Source organism: Mastigoproctus giganteus, chromosome 12 (genome assembly GCF_048544385.1).
Source record: "Mastigoproctus giganteus isolate SK-2022 chromosome 12, ASM4854438v1, whole genome shotgun sequence".
Classification (NCBI taxonomy): domain Eukaryota; kingdom Metazoa; phylum Arthropoda; class Arachnida; order Uropygi; family Thelyphonidae; genus Mastigoproctus; species Mastigoproctus giganteus.
In genome coordinates, this window is record NC_143586.1 from 176,586,286 (window position 1) to 176,603,842 (window position 17,557).

At 37.2% G+C, this 17,557-nt stretch overlaps 1 protein-coding gene across 2 annotated transcripts in view; it reads left to right on the forward strand.

The window, feature by feature from the left end:
• Nucleotides 1-17,557, forward strand: part of LOC150077616 (membralin) — a 280,598-nt gene that overhangs the window by 123,009 nt on the left and 140,032 nt on the right. For both annotated transcript variants that reach the window (XM_090385657.1, XM_090385658.1), the window contains exon 7: nt 10,550-10,607. In XM_090385657.1, coding sequence (XP_090241783.1) covers nt 10,550-10,607 — 58 coding nt within the window. The remainder of the gene's footprint in view (nt 1-10,549; nt 10,608-17,557) is intronic.

The following is a 17,557-nucleotide window of genomic DNA, read 5'->3' on the forward strand; positions in this document are numbered from 1 at the left end:
TTAATTTTAAACCCCTATCATATTATTCCTTCCGCATTTAATCTTCAAATACTGTATCATTCTGTACACCATTTGGCATCTCTCATATTGTGGAATGACTTCACTACTGAGATGGCATGTTTGTATTATCAGGGTACCTGCCTGCCTGCCTACTGATGATGAAGCCAACTAGCTTCGAAATGGCCATCTGGGTGGCGGTGTCCACTGAGAATAAATAACAGTAGTCTCCTCTGCTAGAGGAGTGCTATTTATTTGAAGTAGTGCAATACCTGGTATCTCGTTGTGAAGGCAGCCACAATATGAGATAAAATTAAATGCCTTTACACTATGTATGTAGTTAAATTTATGGGTAAACTGTGGTATATCCAGTGGTGAGCTATAATGGGCTCGCATGAGCCCATTGTTATTTTTTTTTGAAAATTTGCGAGCCCATTGTTGAGACGATCGTTTATTTTACAAATAAAATCCTGAATGCAATTATTGAGTATCTAGAGGCGAAACTACGATGGGGCCAGTGGGGCCCCCATTCCCAGCATTTTAATGGCGCAATCGATTGGTTATGTATTTTAAAATTGCTTCATTTTTGATTTAATTACAGTCGGACCTCTGTTTAACGAACTTCTTTATAGCGAATTTTTTTGATTCCCCCTTGGTAATTACATTTAAAATAGTTTCCGGTAAACGAAGAAAATTTCCATGTAACGAACGGGTTGGGAGAGACAACTTTGTATGCATTGTTCTTACCTCTGGCCTTTAGACAATTTAGGTAATTAGAAAGCGCAGGTTAAGGGTGAAAGGGATTGCCATTTCAAAATGTTAGTGGTTTTCATAAAACCTCTGCAGTCACACACCGAGAAGTCACGCTAGTCAATATGCATTCCATAGCCAGTCAGAGGATTAAGAAGCTTCTCGACACGGATTATAGCCTCTGGTCAACCTGTGTTGTGGTTCCCCTTTACTCCTACAAGAAGTCATGTTTTTTGGAGAAGTGAGTGCACCTTGACTTCCAGTAAATGTCTCCTGTCTATGTTTACATGGTCACAGCAGAATATTCGTGTGATTCCGACATTTTGCACTGTATTCAAAGAACTAGCGAGAGTAGCAGCGTACGGGGGGGGGAATTGAGGCAACTAAGATATTATATAAACTTTACGAAGAGGAAATGTTGGAAGATTTTGAAACTTCGTCAAGGTTTTCACTGTGCAGAAAATGTTCTAAAATATATGGCATACAGGTAATAATTAAAAAAAAAAAACTGTATCACCAATCTCCAAAAAACCAGCGCGAATTAAAGATGATTGCAAAAGAACTTGATGCGGAAACTATAAAGATCGGTCGTGTGTTTGGGCCACAATGGGCAGCTTGTAGCTTACTGAGGGCAATTGAGGGTTGGAGGAATTATCCCGCTTTGTGCAAACATTTTGAATCAGAAAGTTAATTAAATATTCTGGATTATTAAACCAACTTTTCAATCTGGAATTTCTTAACGATTTAACAATAATGATCGACATCCTGCAGGAGCTCTCTTACCTTAACTACAAGCTTTACAAAGTCGCAGCATCACTATAGTAAAAGCAGATAAATTAATTATTCTAACTAACAATGCTATCGCTAATTTCAAAAATTCTGAAGGAAATTATGAAGCTAAAATTGAGAGCATGTTGAAGTTGAAAGAATTTGAAGGAATCGAAAGTAAGAACACATTTAAAAAATTACCTCGTGACACGTTATTAAGAATAAGTTATTAATGCAACAGAGTAATTTTAAATTAAATAAAAAAATAATGATACTATTGACGATGAGGAATTGAAAGAGATTTTAAAAATATGCTACCTGGAATCGTGGAATATGAAAGAACTTCAGTCTCCGTGGCAAGACGGTGAAAAATGAATAAGAAATTTAAGTTTTCTGATAAAATATGAAATAAAAATTAATGATTTTAGAGATTTTGTCGAAGACAGTTTATCTTTAAAATCGAGTGAAATTCCCTCTTCAATTATAAAAGCCAGAAATATCTTTGAAACCACTACGATTAGCAGTGCTTTCAGTGTAATGAATAATATTGTATAAATGAATGAATAATGTTGACTATACATCTAAATGGAAAACTATTGCTTCAATCCGGATCGTTACGTCAAATCACCTCTATAATCATCACTCAGCGTGAGCAAAGCAGAAGATCGACAACAAAAAGCCTCAGGCTTCCTTGCACCATATAGCTAATAATAATAATAATTGTGTGCCTTTTCTAGAAGAGTTTGTTTTTTATTTAATATTTGTTTTTATATTGTAGAATGTTTTGTGATATGGGAAATATTTCGTGTTATTTTTTATTCGCAATATTAAAATTTTTTCATGAAAAAAATATGTATCCATTATATTTCCTTAGTAAAAAAAAAGAGACGAATAAAAAAGTGGCGCGTGTACCCAGCACACGCGATAGATGGTTTTATGTGAATCCTTCATGTTTCTTTTAGGTATTTTGATTTGGACATTGATTACGAAATAATAGAACTTTTCTATTGTAAATATTTTATTGAACATTCGCAAATTTTTCTAATTTCTGGAAGACAAGAAGATACAATGGAATTATGATAACTAAAGTAACTGATGTGTACCCTGTGATTGCAACGTATCTAATGTCTAGAAAATAGCGTTGATTGAAGTACCAACCTTGTAGTTGAAACGACATATGCAGCTGTTCAGGGCACCTAACAATGGAATGTTACAAAAATGCGAGATGAAAAAATAAATTGTTGACAAATATTTGTATTGTTGCAGTGATACTTACTTCAGGAAGTATGATTGTGATGTTATACTATTAAAAAAATCTAAACAGTTAGAACTCGAGATACTATTGCATCCAGGTATCATTGTAAAGAGGGGAGGGTGACATGATGACCAGGTTGACTCGAGATATCATACTGGTCACGAAAAATGCGTCACACGTTCTAATCATACTACTAGTGAATGTTTGGCGTAGACTAGTAGTGTGAACGTGGAAAGTGCCTCTGGCTGAAGCCTGCTGCGGATGAAGTCACAGAAGTGATGTCATCCGCGGCAGGAACCCCCAAGGATGTTTCACATCAAAAAGTTGTCAAAACTGCGGGCCCATTGTTAAAATATTCACAGCTCACCACCGGGTATATCTACACCGATATTATATAGTTAATTTAAGTGACCAGATCCTTAGCATTCCAATGCAGGACATCTGTGGGGGGGGTTCAACCCCCTAGAAATAATATATACAAGCAACCCCCATATAACACGGTACTTCACGCCTGACGTAGCTGAGTGGTCAGCAGTGAGAGAGTACCTGGTACACTCAAGGCACGCGTTCCTTGAGTGCCAGGGTTCAAGCCCATGTCTACTAAATACGATAAATATTTGTATTGACGATTTATTGTAAACTCTACTGACTTGGTTGTCGTGCCGGAGTAAAAATAGAAAATTTATTAAAGGTCGCCGTAGCCTAGTGGTCAGACACGCAGGTGCATAAGTACACGTGCCTTGAGTGACCGGCGTTCAAGCCCATGACTGCTGAATACGGTGCTGTTTCTTGTATTCTGTGTATCTTGTAAACTCCTCTGATCGTTTGGTCGTCCTGGAGTATAAACAGAAAATTTATTTACTTATTTATTCTACACAGTTTCGCTCTAACATGATTGATAAATTGTGGCAATCCTTGCACATCATCATCATCAGCCATTTTCAATCCACTGCAGGATGAAGGCCTCTCCAGCAACTTTCCAGTTCCTTCTGTTTTGAGCACTGGCCATCCATTTACTACCCACAAATTCACGAATTTCATCTATCTATCTCCGCCTTTGTCTTCCAGGTTTTCTTCTAGCTCCTTTTGGGTACCATTCTGTTATTTTCTTAGTCCATCTGTCATCATGTCTCCGAGCTATGTGTCCTGCCCAAGACCATTTTAGTTCTTTAGTTTTGATAAGAATGTCCTTTACTTGAGTTTGCTGCCTAATCCATGTGTTTCTCCTCTTATCTAACAGTCTGATTCCCAATATAATTCATTCCATTCTTCGCTGTGTAGTTCTCAGCTTCTCTTCCATTCTTTTTGGTGAGTGCCCAAGTTTCGCTTCCATAAGTCATGGTGGGGAGTATACATTGGTTCATTATTTTACGTTTCAGACAAACTGGGATATTGCTCTTCAGTATGTGACTATATTTTCTGAATGCTATCCATCCAAAATTTATTCTTCTCTTGACTTCCAGCCATTTATGATTATTAGTATTACTATTAGTATTTGTAACAGCCGCATGGTGCAAGAAAGCCTATGGCTTATGCTGCACCAGCCAAAAAATAAATAAATAAAATAAATAACTAAATAATAATAATTAATAAAAAAAAAATAAAAAAAAAGGAAATTAAACCTATCATCCTATGTGCTTCCCTTACCCGAAAGTACTATCCAGATGACCTTTGAATTTCCCCAAACTGTCGGCCTCTACCACCCATGAAGGCAACTTATTCCAGTAATTTATAACTCATTGGCTAAAATAAAACTTCCTGCAGTCCAATCTAAGCATTCCCCCCTGTAATTTGCATTTATGTCCCCTAGTTCTAGCATCATTTATAACCTTGAAAATTTCGTCCTCATTCATTTTACTGATGCCTCTCAGAGCCTTAAACACCTCAATCAAATCTCCTCTAAGGTGTCTAGTTTCCAAACTCTGCAACCCACATATTCGAAGTCTTTCTTCATAAGGACGCCCTTTTGCCGATCTCACCAGGCGAGTTACCTGTCTTTGCACCCTTTCAAGAAACTCGATGTCTTTCTTTAGGTGCGGTCTCCATACTTGAACACAGTATTCTAAGTGTGGTCTAACATAAGCCTTATATAATGGGATTATCACGTCCCTATCTCTACTTGCAAAAGTTCGATAGATCATCGATAGGACACCATGGGCCTTCCTTGCAACCTGTTTACAATGCTCAGAGAATTTCATGTCTGACCGTATCGTAACACCCAAGTCCCTTTCCTCCAGTACTGGGTTTAGTTGAACTCCACCAAGTGAATAAGTTTTTTTGGGATTACTGTTTCCCAGGTGTAATACCTTACACTTTGTTGGATTAAAGCATAGCTGCCATTTTTCTGACCATTCCTGAAGTCTATCTAGGTCTCTCTGAAGAAGCTCAGCTTGACAGTGATCATTAACTACTCTACCAATTTTAACATCATCTGCAAATTTAGACATCACGCCCTCTATCCCTTCATCAATGTCGTTTATGAAAAATAAAAACAACAGTGGTCCTAATACTGATCCTTTGGGAAACCCACTTCTTACATCAACCCAATCTGAGGAATAGCCATTTATCACAACCCTTTGCCTCCTGCCCTGAAGCCATCCTTCTATCCATCTAAGGATTTTCCCAGTGACTCCAACCTGTCCCCAGCTTATAAAGCAACCGCTCATGTGGGACTGAGTCAAAAGCTTTGCTGAAATCTAAATAAACAACGTCGAAATTATTCCCTAAATCCAGCTCGTGAGTGACCCTTTCGAAATAGCGAACCAGATTTGTTAAACATGATTTTCCCTTTACAAAACCATGCTGAGTATCCTTGAGAATTTCAATTCGATCCAAATTATCCTGACCACCCTTGGTCATTGCCTCCATGATTTTCCCTCCTACTGAAGTCAGACTGACAGGTCGATAATTTCCAACTTCACTTTTAGAGCCACCCTTATGTATGGGAGATACATTTGCACTTTTCCAATCCAAGGGAATCTCCCTAGAGTCTAGTGATGCTCGCAGAATTAGCCTCAATGGTTCAATGCACTCACTTGCCGCCTCCCTTAAGATTATAGGGTATATTCCATCAACTCCAGGAGCCTTACTGGTCTGTAGGCTCGAAAGTTTTTTCATTAAATAATCTTGCGAAATTTCAATATCATTAATTACATATTTTTTAACTTCGCTCCCACAATTTTCCATTGCCACAAAAGGCTTTTCATTTGTAAATATTGATGCAAAATAACTGTTGAGTTCATCTGCAACAGCAGCTGGTGTATTTATTGCTATCCCTTTTCCCTTACATAAAGGAACGATCTGGTTTGTCCTGCTCTTCTTGGCATTTATATATGTGAAGAATGTGAAGAATTCTTTATCCCCCCCCCCCCCTCTTTGCTCTGTTTGCTAGTGATTTCTCATAAACTGCCTTTGCCTGTCGAACTTTTTCTGTGGCTCTATTACACATCACCTTGTAGCTGTTATAGGCTTCAGTACTTTTTATTGCTCTGTAACCTTTCCATGCCACCTTTTTCTGCTCAAGTAATGTGGCAACTTCACTATTCATCCAACTTGGAACCCTTCTCATGGAGTATTTTTTTTAATGGTATATACGCATTTGTAACCACATCATAATATCCTATCAAATTTGTCAGGCAAGACTTTCCCTTAACAAACCCATGCTGTGTCTGAATTATTGCTGCAGTCTTGTCTAGATGATCCTGCAATGCATCTTTAACCAATGACTCCATTATATATCCAAATATATGATATCAAAATTATTTTCTGCATCCAGTTCCTTTGTAACCACATCATAATATCCAATCAAATTTGTCAAAACAGACTTTCTCTTAACAAACCTATTGTAAAGAATAGCAGCTACAACTGAATAGAAATAAAAATATTCAGAGCAATATTAAATGCATTTAATACAAAATATACACCAAGAAGCTTTTGGAATGATGTTGCTCCTTTCTCAATTTTGAAGTAAGTTTCTTGGTGATATTTTGTTTCTAGTGCTCTTATTGCTATTAATATTTATCCATATATTTTTATTTATTGTGCACAGATATCAATTTTGAAGTGAAAAGAATCATAGAATGAATGATTAGAGCAACTGAGATGAGTGGTGGTTGAGGCAGCCTATGTTGATAATTTCTCAAAAAAAAAAAGAAGTAAGTTGGGGGCTTGTCATATTGTAGATGGAAACAGACATCATTGAGTTAGGAACTGAGACAATGTATATTTTTTAAATGAATGAGGGAGGTTTTGGCAGGTTTAGAACTTTTCACAGACAATTTGTTCAATTACTTTGACTGTTTATCATGCATTCATTGCCTTGATAAAGTGGATGGGGACATTGTATGAATTAAATGAATTTTGATATATACCCAGCTTCTTGACAGTGCCTCCTGCACACTTATACTCCCTCCAGCCACCAGCTGGCAGATTAGGGAAGTGAGATTATACATTAGACAATCCAAATGTGTCCTAGAGAGGCACCGATAGATTTAGTCTCGTGGACTCTCCTGTAGCCAGCCCAAAAAAACATTTTAAAGATGTACCCTTGAGAATTTTAGGCTGTACCCTTGATATCAGTATTCAATACTCTTTACCCTTGAAATGTAAGGAGTATTGTATATTAGCATTAGCATTAGTAGAGGCATATGATGCAAGAAAGCAAGCTTATTCAGCATCAGCCAAAAAAAAAAAAAAAAAAAACAACCACTACTCCCATTTCACCCCTCCATTCGTTCGAAATATCTGTCCAGCTGAGCCTTAAATTTGTTTAGGCTATCAACTTCAACAACAAGCGATGGGAGTCTATTCCACAAACCAACTGCCCGCTGGCTAAAGGCAAATTTCCGCACATCTATCCGACATCCGTCCTTCCTCAATTTGAATTTATGCCCTCTCAGGTGATTATTCTGAGCAAGAGGAAGAATCCCATCGGCATTGAGCATGCTCAAGCCATTCAAAGCCTTATACACCTCTATCAGATCACCTCGCCAATGCCTAGTCTCCAGGCTCTGTAATTTGCAAAACTTAAGCCTTTCTTCGTAAGAGCAACCCTTTGTTCCATTCACTAATCTTGTTGCCCTTCTCTGTACTCGTTCCAGCAGCTCTACATCCTTCTTGAAATGAGGCCTCCAGACCTGTATACAGTACTCAAGGTGTGGCATGACCAATGTCTTATACAAGGGAATAATCACATCCCTGTCCCTGCTAGAAAAATTCCTGTATATCATTGACAAGACACCATGAGCTCCTCTTGCAGCCCATCTGCACTGCTCAGAGAACTTCATATCTGCCTGCACAATTACCCCCAGGTCCTTTTCATTCTCTACCACTGTCAGCGTAGTACCACAGAGTTGATACGTTGATCTGGGGTTACTGTTTCCCATATGTAGTACTTTACATTTGTCAATGTTAAACTTCATTTGCCACCTCTCAGCCCATCTGCTCAACCTTTCCAGATCCTGTTGCAGCAGCATAGTATCAGTAGTGTCCTTAACAACCCTGCCAACCTTTGTATCGTCTGCAAACTTGGACATTAAGCCTGATACACCATCATCAATATCATTTATAAATACAGAAAACAACAATGGACCCAACACTGAACCCTGAGGAACTCCACTAATAACATTAGTCCACGTTGAGCAGTGTCCATTGATTACCACTCTCTGTCTTCTGCCACTCAACCATCCCTTTATCCATAGCAGCAATTTGCCTCCAATGCCACACTTCTCCAATTTGTGCAGCAGTCTTCCATGTGCAACAGTATCAAAAGCCTTTCTAAGATCCAAATATATAATATCAAAGTTATTCCCTGCATCCAGTTGTTTTGTGACTACATCATAGTATCCAATCAAATTGGTCAGACAAGACCTGCCCTTAACAAAACCATGCTGTGTCTGAGCTATAACTGAATTCTTGTCCAGATGATCCTGCAGTGCTTCTTTAACCAGTGCCTCCATTAATTTTCCTGGAACCGAAGTTAAACTAACAGGTCTATAATTACTTTTGTCAGCCTTTGATCCTCCTTTGTGAATTGGGGTTACATTTGCACATCTCCAGTCTATGGGTACCTCCCCTGAGTCCAAGGAATCTCCCATAATTATGGCTAAGGGTTTGCTTACGTCATTTGCTGCCTCCTTTAATATAACTGGATAGATCCCATCCACCCCAGGTGCCTTTTTTATGTTTATCCTCAACAATTTCTCCTCCACTTTCCTCTCAGTTATTAGAAAATCATCTAGCTCACTGCCAATGTTTACTTCACCTACGACATTCCCCTTCCTGAATAACTCCTCATGTGTGAATGTAGATGCAAAATACTCATTTAGATTGTTAGCCACCTGAGCTGGATCCTCAACTGTTGAACCATCAACATCCAGTGGACCAATCTGATTCATCCCTTTCCTTCTTGAGTTTAAATAGGTAAAGAACTCTTTTCTGTTTTTCTTTGCATCCTTTGCCAAGGATTTCTCATAATCTGCCTTTGCCTGCCTAATCTCCTTTGTGACTTGGTTACAGACCAACTTATATCTATCATAGGCTTCCATGTCACCCATTAATTTGTATGTATCCCATGCATTTTTCTTCTCTGCCATATGTCTCCTTAGTTCATCTGACAACCATTTAGGCCTGAACCCTGAACAATATTTCTTGGTTGGTATGTAAAGCCTGGTAGCTTCCAAGATTAGTTCCTTGAATGCTTCCCATTTTGAATTTGCTGTTGGTAACATCATCAGTTGGTCCCACTGTATAGAATTTAAATACTGTCTCAGACCATCATAGTCGCCTTTACGAAAGCAAAAACCCTTCCCTTTACCTCTGATGGTAGTTACCTCCTTGAGTAAATCCCACTTCAGCACACTGTGATCACTGCCACCCAGTGGTTCCTTTATCTGCAGATTCCTAATGCATGAAGAATCACTACTGATAATCAGATCAAGAGTATTACTCCCTCTAGTTGCCTCCCGAACATGCTGGTGTAGAAAACAATCATCCAATGCCATGATGCTCATTGTAAACTCAAATGACATGACTTATATTGCTTGACAGAAGAAATGATATTACCCAAAGGACCCAACTTCTAATCCTAGCCCATTCTGAAGAGTATTTTAATGTAATTACTTGTAATTATAACCCATCCCAAAAAGTAACCATGATCATTGGATCACAGATTTACTTCAGGAATGGTGAAATATTTCTCTTGATTATAAAATTTGAAAATGTTCTACAAAGATCTTATGTGGTATTACAGGTAAAATGCCCTGCACTGCTAAAGTCTGATCAGTAAATTGTTTTCTCTTAGTGTTACTTTTGGTAGCATAGTCTACATTTCATATCATAATGTATAAAACTAATGGTTATGTTATGTTATTTGGTTTTTAGGAGCATTGGCAACTAAGGCCATATTGCTCCGGGGATATGCGGTGGTCTTTTCCTGACCTTTCCGCATCTGTCGTATTTGGTGGGCACGGGCTCGAACCCCGGTCTAATCAAGAAGCATGTACTGCTCACTGCTGCTCCTGCCCACCTGGCTACGGAGGCGCCCAAAACTAATGGAAGTCGGCTGTTAAAGAAATTAGGAATTATGTGATAATTTCTGTTCTTATAAATGTCTCAATCTATGATGGAGGAAGCATAAAGTGATGCCATATTCCTTTAGATATTGTGCTTTTATGTGAAAGAATAATAATCACTAACTTTCTTTTTCAAAATAAAAATTTTGTTTATTTGATTATGTTACATTAAATTATTTGATTTTTTTCTTTTTCCTTCCTCATCTAGACACTGTCTATATCTATGCTTTTAAGGTATTCTCATCATCAGATTTTCATGTTTATTGGTAAGTTATGAAATTTTTAAAAATTTTATTTTCTAGTTTATAGTTCACAAGAAGTGATATTAGCATTAGCAGTGGCAAATGATACAAGAAAGCAAAGTTATACAGCATCAGCCAATAAAAGAAAAGAAGACACCTCCCATTTCACTTATTCATTCCCTCCAGTAGTTTCCCTAGTTCTTCCTTGAATAACTTCACAACAACAGATGGAAGTTTGTTTCATCAGTCAACCACCCACTGGCTAAAGGCAATCTTCCACATATCTATTCTGCAACTGTCCTTCCTCAGTTTGAATTTGTGCCCCCTTGTGTGTAAAGTCAGTGTTCTTCCCAGGACCTATTGAATGGGTGCACCACCCGTCTAAAATTTAAACGATTCTCGTGATATCGTATGGTACTGATCGCGATCAATTCGAACATATTATGCGAAGTATTACACTTCCCCACCCGGCTACTTCATAATGCTGCCCGGCTGGCAAAATATTTTGGGGAGAACACTGAAAGTGTAAAGTGTTTTTGGGTCAGACAGCACCAGGGGTTTCCCCCAACTCTGATAGTATACATTGTCATGTGATACAGCACACTGGAAAGGCCAAATATTTAAAAGTGTATGGATATTGTGGTGTAATGTTTTGTACCATTGTTCATCTGGCCTTTTAGCCGTTGGGCTCCTAATGGGACCCACTGTTGCCCACACTTGCCCCGTGGAGGCAGACCAGGTACATGCTCAGTATAGTTGTAGTTATTCTGGCAGGACCTGCCACTTGATTTCCTTTACTGAGATTTCAGTGGCTAGTGAAAGGGGGTAGGCCACATGGTAATAGGGTTGTTGCATGGTTGACTTAAGTTTTTGAATGTGGGGTTGGAATAATTTTGGTTTCATTAGACACAGTTGCAAAGTTAGAGAGAGGGTGGGAGACCGAAGACTGGGGGGATAAGACAGAGGTGAGGTCAATAGAGAATGCGACCCCAGATGGTCAGTGAGGCATGCTATGCCTCCCCTCATATGTGTGTAGTCTGAGCAAGGGGAAGAATCCCATCAGCATTGAGCCTGCTCAATGCATTCAAAGCCTTAAACACTTCAATCAGATCACTACACAAGAGCCTAGTCTCCAGATGTTGCAATTTACAGAATTTAAGCCTTTCTTTGTAAGAACACCCCTTTTTACCCTCTCACTTATCTTGTTGCCTTTCTCTGCACTTTTTCCTGCAGCTCCAAATTCTTCCTAAAATTAGGCCTCCAGAACTGTATGCTTATTTAATAACCATTGCTGTATACAATGGGATAATTACCTCCCTCCTTATCTCTGCTAGTAAAATTCTTGTATATCATTGACAAAACCCGATGAGCTGTCCTAGTAGTCTGTCTGCATTGCTCAGAGAACTTCATATCAGACTGTGCAATTACTCCCAGGTATTTTTCATTTTCCACTAACCTGATGTGTGTGTAGTACCACACAGTTGGTATGTTACTTTAGGTACTGCTACCCATATGCAGTATTTATATTTATCAATGTTAAACTCAATTACCATTTCTCAGCCCATTTTTGTTTTATCATCTGCAAACTTGGACAATAAGCCTGATATGCCTTCATCAGTATCGTTGAAAAATATAGAAAACAGCAATTGGCACAACACCAAACCCTGGAGGTTCCACTGATAACATTAATCCACGAAGAGCAATGTCCATTGATTACCACTCTCTGTCTTGTCCTACTTGACTATCACTTTATCCACAGCAGCAACTTGCCCTTAATGCCGTACTGCTCAAATTTGTACAGCAGTCTTTTATGTGCAACAGTATCAAAAGCATTCTGAAATCAAAGTATACGATATCAGAATTATTTTTTTGCATCCGGTTCCTTTGTGACCACATGGTAGTATCCAATCAAATTTTTCAAACAAGATTTCCCTTAACAAACTCATGCTGTATCTGAAGTATAATTGCGGCCTTGTCTAGATGATAATACATTACTTCTTTTACCAGTGACTTCATTATTTTCCCTAGAATAGAACTTAAACTAACAGGTCTATAATTACTCAAGTTATCTTTTGATTCTCCTTTATGAATTCGGACAGGTTTGCACATCTGCAGTCTATGGGACCTTCGCTGAGTCCAAGAATGCTCTCATAATTGTGGCTAAGTGTTTGCTTACTTCCTTCGTGGTCTCTTTTAATATAAATGGATAGATCCCATCTACCCCAGGTGCCTTTATTATGTTTAACTTCAACAATTTCCCTTCCATTTTCTTCTCAGTTATTGCAAAATCATTTAATTCCCTTTAGAGTTTGATAAACTTCTGACACCCGCTTCCCTAAAGAATTCCTCTTGTGTGAATGGAGATGCAAAATACATATTCAGTTTGTCAGCAGCCTGAGCAGGATCGTCAACAGCAAGAAACCATCATTATCGAATGGACCAATTTGATTCATCCCCTTCCTTCTACAATTTACATAAGTAAAAATGGCGCCTCCGTAGCCAGGTGGGAAGGAGCAGCAGTGCGTAGCACACGCTTCTTGATTAGACCGGGGTTCGAGCCCGTCACCACCAAATATGGATGATGCGGAAAGGTCAGGGAATGACCACCGCATATCCCGGAGTAATATGGCCTAAGCTGCTAATGCTCCTAAAAACCAAACAACAACAACAACAACAACATAAGTAAAGAAATCTTTGCTGTTTTTCTTTGCTTCCTTTAACAAAGATTTCTCGTAATCTAACTTTGCTTAGCTTGACCTCCTTTGTGATTTTATTTATCTACCTTAGTCTTTTGTGTCACTCAATAATTTATATGCATCCCATTCATTCTTCTTCTTTGCTATGAGTCGCATCAGTTCATCTGACATCTATTTTGGTCTATAATTATGCTTCCCATTTAGAATTTGTTGATAGTAACATCATCAGTTGGTCCCACTGTATAGAATTTAAAAACTGTCTTAGACCACTGTAGTCACCTTCGAAAGCAAAAATCCCCTCCCTATACCCTCAGTGGTAGTTACATCTTTAAGTAAATTCTAAATCTATACACTGGTCACTGCCACCTAGTAGTTCTGTCATCTACATATCCTTAATGCATGAATACTCTTGAACTGTTAATAATCAGTTCAAGAGTATTACTTCCTCTTGTTGTCTCTCTGATGTGCATCTAGAAAATAGTCATCCAATAAATCCACTAAAAGTCTTTGCTACTCTATAAGTGACCAATCAACAAATTCCAGAGGAAAGTTAAATACCCCGTTATAAGACATTTTGTAATTACGTTGGACATATTAAGACATATATTGGTAATTATTTTGTACATTTCAATAAATTTTATTTAACCATTCAGTTTCCCACTGTTATTCAGAAAGATTGCTCTGGTATATTTAATAATTATATATTTACATAAAAATGCAGTCTTCTTAAATTCAGACAATTAGGGTTTCCTGAATTTAAGGAGACTAGTGACATAGCCAATATCATATTGCTGTCCATGCTACCTATTTGGAATAATAGGATTGAATGCTATAGATGATAGGAAGAACTTATTATAGCCATAAAAGGTAGGGGCTTATTCTGTGCGTTATTCATCATGTAAACAAAAAGACCTTAGGACACAGTTTACAGATGATTATATACTGTTGCCTTACGATCTATTAGTTTGCAATGAATAGAATAAACCACAACTTTTTTGACAAAAATGGCTAAAATAGTAGTTTTATAAATGGGAAAAAAACCTAAAAAAAAAAAAAAACATATTTCTTGCCTTATTGGGCACCAAGAAGATACGATATAATATACACTGTATAAAGTTTCTCAATAAGATCAAAATGATATGTTTATTTAGATATGTTTCCCTTTTTTCTCTGATTAATGGGAAAACCTGATATAAATTTTTCAGTTTTTTTTTTTTTTTTCTCTCTCTCTCTCTCTCTAATATAAGATTTAGAAAAATTAAGCTGGATGTTGGATCCTTCCTGTATGCTGAAAACTAATCTCACATTGAATTCATTAAAATTAGATAGTGATTTGAAACTACTGGGAGAAGCCCAATAGTAAGGCAATCACCATGAGGGGATTCGGTAATTTGTTTTATTTTCTTATTTTGTCTTCTCATCTGCTTCTTTTTCTCTCCAACACATTCAATCATTCCCTCATTTCACTTTTATCTTTTTTCAGGATAGTGACCTATTCCACAGTAATTAATAAGTAAAAATTTCCATTTTAGGTTTTCATTCGCTTTTAAGACTGTGATATTAAAAATTATTAGTTACTAGTTTTGTTTTTTACTTCTGTGTTGTTCCCTATCTTGTATATGTATTATTGTTTAATTAGTAAATGTGAGCTCTTTGTTTTTTACCATATTTTAAGCATATATCATAATCATTCATAACTAAAGTTTTGTTTTACATCAATACAACTGATGACCTATTAGACAGTACAGTCACCTGTTAGATATGCTGAAGAATGTTATTTGCAGATTTATTTTACCAACAGTCTTTAAATTTTCCATTTTAGAAGTTGATTACCATAGCATACTAAATCAGAAAAAGGATTCTGATTCCATCATAGGCATTTCTAATGTCAAGGTCATGGAGAATTTAAAACAAGGAGATGATTATTTTCTTTTGTTCAGTGAGGAGATACTCCAGTGGTGTACATGACAAATGGTGCATACTTCACATTGAAAAATGTGAACTATGGCATTCTTATAAATGCAGCATAGCACAAATTTTATCAGTTGGCACTACATCATTTTCAGATTTTTGTGGACAACTTCCTAGTACTTGCTGGTATTGTTAAAGATAACGATAAAGAAATAGATGAATCAGTAGATGTTTTGCAGCATCAGTTCAGTCAGTTTTAGTGCTCAAAGAAAGAACCAAGTGTTAGAAGAAAGAACTGATATACAATGGTCCTTAGTAGGGGAATCCTTTTTTTTATGAAACCCCAAACACAAAGGTATTAGAACCTGTAGTATATACAGAGGTGTATTGCTAAAAAAAATAGTACCGGAATGCTCGTCAATTAACTACAAATAGCTTTTTTCATTTGCAAAAATAAATAAGTCAAAGATTAGAATATTTGTTCAGTATTTATTTATACTGTTAAATAAAAATTTCAAAAATAAAAAACAAAGACAAAAATTAAAAAAATCAGAAAAGAAAAAAACACAAACAAAAACTCCAAAATAATATAAAAAATACTGTTCAGAAGAATCATAGAAATTCCCATACAGAATCAATTACGTATTCTTTTGTGACTGCCCTTTTTTGTTTATTGGTCAACAGCAGAATGATGAGACCACAACCACGTTCAGATATAAAAATTTGGATTCCATAATTAATGGTGGATGATCACACCACATCGACTGTACAGTAACTGAATCAGACTTCAGGCTCACGGTTCATAGAACAACCAGTTCTAGCATTCAACTCATGGCGAATCAAAATGCAGCATTCTCACGCATCACAGTATTCGCACGCATCTCGTTCGTTGGATCTCTTTATCTAACACATTGAACTTTAGTAAGAAATGTTCAAGTTTCATTGCAAAATTTATATCTTTGTTTTTAAATAAATTTTTAAAGAAATCTATTAATTTTAAAGATTACTATTAATATATATTTTTAGTAGCAATGGGTAAAATAGATATTATTTCTCCCTCCCCTTTGATTATGTTATTGTTTCATAATATTAGGTGTATAAATTTAATGATTTTCTATTATGACATTCCGGCCCAAATACACCACTGAGTATATAGTACTGTGTGTGGTTGAAGATTCAGAAGATGAAAGAAGATATTCGTTGATATTGCACTTGAATTTCTTTAGATTAGAATTTTCAGGAAATATGCACAAGTTGTTCCAGAAAACGAAAGTTGAAGTGATAACTGAGGAAGAAGAAGAAAAGTTAATTCTGTGAGTTTGAAGTTGAATGGTAAAAGGATGCTGAATGGTTATGGCACATGTGTTTGGACTGGTTTGGAGGAGAGAGTGGGAATTATAAAAGCCAATTCAAAAGAACAGTGCCCATGGAAGTATCTATAAAAAGGTATACAGCAGAAACACATCTATGAGACAGATAATGGAGACGCTTTGTTAGAAATGAGTCATTAATTAACCTAACTGCTCTCTTTTGAATGGAGTCTGGAAGCCTGAGAGAAGTTATGGGGCAGCACCCCCCCAGATATAGGAACAATATTACATAATAGGGTTTTTTGAGATTTGTACAGAGTGAGTAGCTCTTTAGAATAAAAGTATTGCCATGAGTGAAGGAGAAAACCCAGTTTTTAGCATTAGCATTAGCATTAGCATTAGCATTAGTAGAGGCATTTGATGCAAGAAAGCAAGCTTATGCAGCATCAGCCAAAAAAAAAAAAAAAAAAAAAAAAAAAAGTAACATAAATAAATAAAAATAACCACTTCCACTTCACCCCTCTGTTCGTTCGAAATACCTGTCCAGCTGAGCCTTAAACTTATTTAGGCTATCAACTTCCACGACAAGGGATGGAAGTCTGTTCCACCCACCAACCACCCGCTGGCTAAAGGCAAATTTCCGCACATCTATCCTACATCTGTCTTTCCTCAATTTGAATTTATGCCCTCTCAGGTGATTTTTCTGAGCTAGAGGAAGAATCCCATCAGCATTGAGCATGCTCAAACCATTCAAGGCTTTGTACACCTCTATCAGATCACCCCGCTGGTGCCTAGTTTCCAGACACTGTAATTTGCAAAACTTAAGCCTTTCTTCGTAAGAGAACCCCTTTGTCCCATTCACCAATCTAGTTGCCCTTCTCTGTACTCGTTCCAGCAGCTCTACATCCTTCCTGAAATGAGGCCTCCAGACCTGTATACAGTACTCTAGGTGTGGCCTGACCATTGCCTTATACAAGGGAATAATCACCTCCTTATCCCTGCTAGAAAAATTCCTATATATCATTGACAAAATATTCATTTAGTTTGCACAGGAAGC